Genomic DNA, 8310 nt, shown 5'->3' on the forward strand with positions numbered 1-8310 from the left:
CTTAAAAATCCAGTTTTCCAGAACAGCATTTTTATTATAAAATATTTTGTCTTTGGCAGGCTGCCTAGCTGGGTTACATGGGTGCTTATTTACAAGTGCAGTTACTTGCTAATGACATAATCCAAACAAACTAAAGAAAACTTCACATCTAGTGAAACACAGACTCTTCCAAGTTCTCCTATGAGGATTTTTGTGATTCCAGTTCAAAACACTGAACTGGAATTGTAGAGTTCTATGTTCAGTTCCTGGTCCCAGATAAACGCTTCCTGTAAGACTATGTGTGTGCACAAACCAATTTTCTCAAGTAGAACTGAACACTTCATTTAGCTGTGAATGCACACAAAGGAGTATTTGCACTAAATGCCTTAGCATGATTTCCCAGATTACTCTTGAAGTTTATAGCATGTCTTAGCCTCAAGTCCTTCACTGACAAGGATAGGACACTCTTAACCAGCAGAATACACTGCATGCCTTCAATTGTATGGCAAGATACCCAGCTGTACAAACTCACAGGTGGGAAGTATGGATGTGTGTTAACAAAGATTTACACAGTAAAGGACAACACCAAGTTCCTCTGGCTTCACACTTCTGAGGAAAAAAAAATTAAATCTAATTTGAGCTGCCAAATGATTCACTATTTCCATGCAGATTCAGTGAATTTTTAAGAAAGGCAAATCTATGTTTTGTCCAGTCTAAAAGTCAGTTCTTACATGTGAGCCATAACCTGACAGAACCTGGAAAAACAGTTATCAATCTGAGATCCTCTATGCTAGAAAATGACTGAATATATTCAGAAGTCTACAATTTCATCAGAAAACAAGTACAAACTTGTAGATACTGAGCAAAGAGGGAAACACACACAAAAAAACCCAAACCAAAACCAAAAACAGTAAGCCAGTGGTCACTGACATGACAGAGAACTGTTCTAACAAATCACTGCTCTACTACCAAGACTTTTTCCCTACACAGGATTTGAAGAAAAAAAAGAACTAAAGAAATAAGGATTCAAACTCCAAATGTCTTCAACACTGCTTTACAGATGCAAAAGTAGCAGAAACGTCAGAAAATTACATTATTTTTACAATACTTTATCTCATAATTTAGCATATTACCATACTGACTCTGAATTAACCTGCTCCTTTTGTCAAGCAATTTAAAAAGCCAGACTTACTTGGCAAATAAAGGAGTCTTTTTTTAAAGAAAAGCTGCATGCAAACTGTATTTGCACTGCATTACTACATTTTTACTTCATATAGAATATTGGATATTCTCATACTACTCGAGTTCTTGTTGTTTTATGGTAAAAAATTCAATATTTCACAACTTAAGGGGTGCATAGCTCCAATCTTTTTTCAAACCAGTTTCTCTTTAAAGATAGCATCAGAAAATTGAGGTGTCTACAAAGCACGAGACATACTATTACACAATCTGGACAAAGAAGAATTGACTTCTGGTGATTTAAGACAATCTAATTAATGGGGACTTTAAACTATTATTCTGCTTAGATCTTACACAGGCAATTACAGGCCATGAAATAAGCTTCTATGACCTTTCGCTGAACGAAAGCACCAATGTTGCTTTACACTACAACATATGAAAAAGTTAATTGGTCATAAAACTCTGAGAGCATTTTAGGCATGAACTGCCACATAAAATTACTGCAGTGCATGAAATCCCCAATCAGAACTTGCCCGTGCTATGTGTAGAGCAGGAGCCAGTCTCTGCTTCTCATATGAATAGATGCAATCGCAGCAACCAGACATGGTAAATACAAGATGAAGGGAATGGCAAGCATAGCAGCAACACAGAGAATTAATTCCAGAGGCTAGGAATCACATAATGAAAATTATTTCATTATTTTAACTTGTTAATTATTCATGCAGCGGAGAGATGGGAAATGGCAGGAGAAAGCTAATAAAAGAGGAAGCAGCTGAGAGGCACTGATGGAGAGGATTAGAAAGATATAAAAGAAAAGTTATTAAAACAGCAGATGAGGAAAGAGAGGGGCTTAGGATAAGGTTCCACAGTTAACAGTAGAGAAAACTTAAGGCATTTCTCCTGCCTCCCCCAGCCCTCATTGCTCCTGGTCTAGCGTTGTAGCTTACTGCTTCCTCCTCACCAACCGGCACAGTCATTTGTGGAACAAAGAATCTTCCAGGGCTGAAAAATAACCTGATTTAAAAGGAAAAAAGGAAAAAAAAATAAGGTGACAACTAAGAAGAAAATGCAGAAGCAGAAATTAGCAGCTGCAAGGGAAAAATAGGTCATGCCAACACATCTCCCAGCAAAAAGACAACATCATGGGATGGATTGAAGACCAATGCCTATGTTCAGACCATAAAAATACACCTTTCAACTATGCCTTGCCACTTGGAATACTATGTGCAGAGTGAAGTATTTTTTGATCCCATCAGGTGACAACCACTGAAAAGAGAAGTCACAAAGCAAACAGTGGCCAAAAACATTTGGTCATTCTTGGGGGATATATTTTTCAGAGGCATCATGTACCCTTCACTGAAGAATCCACTTGCACAGTGCACTGCCAGCTGCTCTTAGTGACTTTTTTCCCCCCACTGTGTCCTCTTTAAAAGTCAAATCTAGGGTTCCACATGCATAATCTGTAGTCTACTGTTCAGATATATGTAACACAAACAGACACAAATCACGATGCTGTATTGCTTAAATGCCTGAAATGGAGATGCAATAAAGAGATGGAGATGCAATGGAGATGCATCATCAAATACCAGGAAGCACTACATGGCCTTTCCTGGCACACAGTAATACTTGGAACTCCAGGTGTAGATGATGTAGTACCTACATTTCTGAGATTCAAGTGGAGTCCTCTATCATATGCTCCAGTCTCTCTTCATGCAGTTTCACCCTTGGGAGATACCTTTCTTTATCATCATCAGTGACTAATATCTAAAGACAGAAGGCCAAAACTCAATCTTTACTTCTACTCAGACTCTGTTGCTAGATACTACTGATGACATTTCTGGTGTTACTGGATATGCAGAATGGATATTAGATGGATAGAAATGAGACAAAAATAGCAGGTAAGGCATTTTTTCTCACTCATTTGTGATATGTCATTTCAACTTTTGAGGGAAGGTGGAAAGGGGAATTCATTGCACACCACATAATACAAGTGCTCACAGCTACATCATAAACTCTTATTCATTAGCGAAATCAGACCAAAAGTTTTCACACTAAATACAGACAGTTTTATAAACTCTTTTTTATCACTAATAACAACACAGGTTAAAAAACTGGCAAAGAATTCAGTCATCCTCTGAAAGCTAGGCTTTAAAAAAAACATAATTTTGTAACATTCGGAATAAACATAAGAGCCAAAGTACTACCTAACACATGATCTCACAGTGAGCCTAAATTCAGTCTTACTAGTATGACATGTCCTTATCATTCCAAAAGTTACCCACTACACTTAAAAAAAGCTTTTAACAGGAGCATTTTAAATAATTTCATGTTTAAGTAGGATTATTAATTCAAATAATTGCCTAACCCCATACAAGAGCAGCTTTTCACTTGACTTAAACAATAAATATCACACTTAAGTTCCAGGTAACAGATGTCACTTATACTATTTTTGCTGTTAATACTGCAACATCAAAGAAAAGAGGACTACAGGGAAAATAACACACACAGAGAATAAACTGGTAAGAGAAAAGAAACAAGGTCTTCTATACATCTACTGGGATAATAACAGGTGTAAATCACCACAAGGAAGATCTAAATTGAGTATTAGGAAAGAAGTCTCTTACAACAAGAACAGTTAAGCAGTACTAGCTAACAGTTATGTTGCCTAGAGAGGTTGTGCAATTTCTATTATCTGAGGCTTTCACATATTTCAAAAGCCTAGTGGTACCATCCTTTCCTTTAAATCAGTTCTGACAAACTTCACTAAGTCTATTTTATTCAAAGAGATGGTAGGCAGCCACCCAGAGTTTTCTGCCTGTATTAGTTTTCTGCTGTTTTAGTGAGCAAGAATCAGCAAACACCCGACAAGCATCAGAGATGGCATAAAGGAAGTTGTAACAATGCATGCCCAATGTCAGGACTTTAACCTTCAGCAACAATGAGTTATGTCAGCTCACCACATCTTATAAGACTTTATCTTAAAAAACAAATTATGCAAACAGATTAGACAAACATCAGCTAATAATACTGTAAGTACAATTTATCCTTCCTGAGGCTGAGAGGAGTAGACCAGAATTCTTGAGGTCATTTCTAGCGCCACTTTACTTAAGCTTTAAAAAAGCAACACGGAGCCCAATATCAATTCATTTAGTGATACTTTAAAAATTATTATAATGAAATGCTGCTAAATATATTAGAAAGATAAATACTTGCCTACTTAGCACTACCACAATTAACTGCTACATCTAATGTAGCATGTAACACCTGTGCTTCCCCATTTAAAATACCTTCTTAATGAAAGGATAAACCTAAAACATCTTATGCCTAAATCATTTCATTTTTCATCTTTAAGTGTGAATTCAGTTTTCAAGACCTTATACTTTTTAAGAAAAAAACTGATAAACCTGTATTAACTGTTAAATGCTGCCTATACATACTGGCTTCTTGAGTCTGCCAATACACACCTCCAGTTTTACTCCTAGCACTGCAAGCCAGCCAGAGCCAAAGACTGAAATCAACAGACTGGAAAGGGTTTGGACTTCTTTGTAAAGCAATGGATCTGGAATACCAGGAGTCTTACAGGAGGATGAAATTAAGTCCTGAAGTTACATGGAGACATTAATCTCTCTGGTGACGCTTCTTAGTCCATCATTTACGCCAGGCTGTGATTGCAGGTCTGGTAGACATGCACATCCTATTATCTGTAGGAGACTCCAGGGGGGAAAAAAATAAAAAGACACCAAAACATAGCTCCTCTACTCTAATCAGCTGGGTGATATTAGCAATATTTCATCACTTAAATATCCTAATTCCCTTTTATTAATGAATACATTTATGTATCTGGTTTACTCAAAGGAAATAGTACTTGGTCGAGCTTTGATGTATTTTTTACTTTTTTACAAGTTTTTCAAGCGCCTCTCTCTATGACTCACTCTCATATACCTGCAGCATACCAGTTCGAAAGCAAGGAATCCATTAGAAGCTTGGAAGTTGGAAAAAAAAATACTTAAATGTCACTACCATATTTAATTTGATAAGCTTGTATACACTTCATGCATCACCTGCTCTGGATTCCACACAGAAAAGGAAAAAATACAATATTTCATCACCTTGACCATTTTGCCTATTCCTTTTCCCAGAAGACCACGAATGCTTCAAACAAGAGAGAGTCTTTTCTTATTTGTAGGTGATAAATTAGCACAGGATAAAGATATTTGCACACACTAAATTAGGTTGGACCTTCAAGAAGATGTAGACATGTGGAAAATACACCATCACCAAGTACAATTCATATCAGGCAGCAGAAATGGAAAACTTCCTCCTCCAGTTGGTACATGGAAAACTAATTTGTCATAAAAGTGAAGATTTTGCCAATTACTATATTCATACTCAGGGAAGGGAGGGTTGTCAACATACATTCATCTTCATTTGTCTATTCATAATTATTTCCACGTGCATTCCTGGTCATTACACTATTTTATTGATTCTTCCTTCCCAAACATACACAAGCCTAATGTCTGTAGACACACAGAGGTTTATTACTGCCAAAACAGGGACAAAGCCAAGAGACACCGACTTTCTGCAAACGCATAAACGAAGCAAAACAAGTAATTAAAAAACAAAGCAACTTAAAAGATACCCCAAAAACATAAACAACAAAAAATTACCAATACACATGTAAAGGGTGAAGACAACATCATCTGCAAGGACAACATCGTTTCGAGATCTGAAATGGACCCTTTTATCCAGACATTATAGGAAATCACTAAAAGCCAGTACCAGCTGACTTCCCACCATAATTCCAAATTTTCCTCCACATTCTTCCACAAGAATACAATTTTTTCACTGTTTGCTGGGAACCCATACTATTCATATTCAAAAACTGATGGCAGTGTTCACAAGAAAAACCTCCCTTTTGTCCTGATAATGAACCTTTTTGTAGTATTTAACAGGATCATATGTAACAAAACACAGTATAGTTCATCTTGCGACTGATGTAATGCAAGCAAGGAACAATACCGTGGAAATGAAAAAGCCAAGGATCTTTGTCTCTTTCTGGACGAATTGCCAAGTCTTAATAGTTGGAGGGAGAAATAGCTTAGCATCCCAAATAAAACACTGCAGTGCATATTCATTATTTCAGGAAAGTCATCGTAGCTTTTGGCAACCCCATAGGAAAGTTAGACCCTTCACAGAGAGCCTAAGCTAAAAAGCTAGAAAACAACCCTATTTTTAAAATTACAGAAGAAACAAATCATTCCCTGGCTCTGGAAACAAACCCCAAGGAGTTCACCGCTCTCATTACAACTGATGCTAAAAAGATAACCTCGACCATAACTAGACATAAACCTATAAAATATGTATTTAGTCACCGCCACCGGTATTTGGCGGCAGGTGGGGAGGGCGCGATGAACGGCCCGGCCGGGGAGGCAGGCACCGGGCCGCTCGCTCCCCCCGGGAGCCCCGCAGGAGCAGCCCCACCGCCAGCCCACCCCCCCGCCGGCACCGAAAGCAGACCCCGGAGCCCGTTACCGGCACGGCGGGGGCTGGCCGGGGCCGCCCGCCCTAGCAGGGGACCGGCGGGACTCCGAGCCAGCACGGACACCCGGGCCACCGCAGCGGAGAGGCAGGAGCCCGGGGGCCCGGCGGCGGTGCCTACCTGCGAGAGCTGCCGGGGGTTGGGGCAGCCGAAGAGCGCGGAGCTGGAGCTGAAGCTGATGGCCCCTCTGCGGCTGAGGACATGCTGCGGCACCGGCCTGTCCAGCGGCAGCACCGGCAGCTGGTAACATACTTCCATTGAAGAAGCCTCCGTGAGCCGACCCCCAGCAGGGCAGCGGCCTCGCCCGCCGCCGCACCTGCCCGCGCAGGGCTCGCCGCAGCGGGTCGGCGGGGGGAAGCCGGCGGCGAAACCCTGCGGGGGCCCGGCGCCTCCTCACCGCCCCCGCACCCCCCGAGGGGCCGGGCAGGGCCGCGCCGGGCCCCGGGCCTTTGTCCTCCGCCGCCAAAGCCTGGCGGGAACCGCCGCCGGGAGCGAGGGGGAGGCGGTGAAGCGGGACGCCTCTGTCAGCGCCCGAGGCGGCGAGTCCCGGCCCGGAGCCCGCGGCTGCTGCTGCTGCCGCCGCCGCCGCTCCCTCGGCCTCGGTGCTGCCGGCGGGAGCCGCTGTCAGCCCCGCTGCCCGGCGCCGCGCATGGAGGCAAGGCCGGCCGGGGGGGCTGCTTTGGGTGAGACACACGCCGCGCTCGCCCCTATTGTCCGGCACGGCCGGCAGGACCAGGAGGAGGAGGAGGCGCTGCCGCACGGCCCCGCTCCGCCGAGGGGAAGGGGCCGGGCCCTCGGAAAGGGGACCGAGGGAGAAGGAGGGAGAGGAGGAGGAGGGAGATGAGGAGGAGGAGGAGAAGGAGGCAGGCAGGGAGAGAGGGAGGGAAGGAGGCAGGGAGGGAGGGAGGAAGCCTTTGCCCCGCCCGCCCCCTCTTGGCGCAGCCCCGAGCGCACTGGCCCAGGAGGAGGCACGAGCCCGACGGACTCTTGCGTGGGTCGCGCGACTGGCGACACGCAGAGCGTCATCACGTCACCACCCACTCTCCCCTGCCTGCCTGCCTCCCGCCCGCCCGCGCGCACAGCCCGGCCCGGTGGCGCCAGCGGCCCCCGCGCCACGCACCGGGCGCATGCGCCCTGCCCTTCGCGCCTTCGGTGGCGGCCGCGACCGAGACCGAGGCCGGAGCCAGCGCCAGGGCCAGGGCGGGCGCCGAGGCCGGAGCGGGCGGGCGGGTTGGGGTCACGCTTGCAGCCGGCGGGCACTCCCTTGCCGGGGCGAGAGGCGGCACCTCGTTCCCTCCCTCCTTCCCTTTCCCCCGGCGGGCTGAGCACGTGCCTTGCCCGCTTGTGGTCGGGCGAGGCCTGAAAGGACCGGGGGCCCGGCGGACCGGAGTCTCCGGAGGGGCGGAGGGAGAGGGGGTGTGACTGGGTGAGCAGGGTTCCTGCTGATCCGGCTCTCCCCCTCGGTGTGCCTCTGGGGAGCCCCGCTGGGGGAACGGCGGTGGCCGCCGAACGGGATGCGGCTTCCCCGGCTGCTTCCGCGGGTGGTAGAGCCTGGATGTGAGCACCCAGCTTGTGCGGCTGCTCAGGCAGCGAAGGTGGCAAAGCGGCTTTGT

The 8310-nt window shown here is 45.2% G+C and overlaps 1 protein-coding gene across 4 annotated transcripts in view; it reads right to left on the reverse strand.

Annotated features, from left to right (window-relative positions):
- PDE7A (phosphodiesterase 7A) overlaps window positions 1-7037 on the reverse strand; it is a 71895-nt gene extending 64858 nt beyond the window's left edge. For all 4 annotated transcript variants that reach the window (XM_030445139.1, XM_030445141.1, XM_030445138.1 and 1 more), the window contains exon 1: window positions 6818-7037. In XM_030445139.1, coding sequence (XP_030300999.1) covers window positions 6818-6955 — 138 coding nt within the window. In that variant the 5' untranslated portion in view covers window positions 6956-7037. The remainder of the gene's footprint in view (window positions 1-6817) is intronic.
- Between the last annotated feature and the right edge of the window lie 1273 nt (window positions 7038-8310).

Source organism: Calypte anna, chromosome 2, assembly GCF_003957555.1.
Source record: "Calypte anna isolate BGI_N300 chromosome 2, bCalAnn1_v1.p, whole genome shotgun sequence".
NCBI lineage: Eukaryota > Metazoa > Chordata > Aves > Apodiformes > Trochilidae > Calypte > Calypte anna.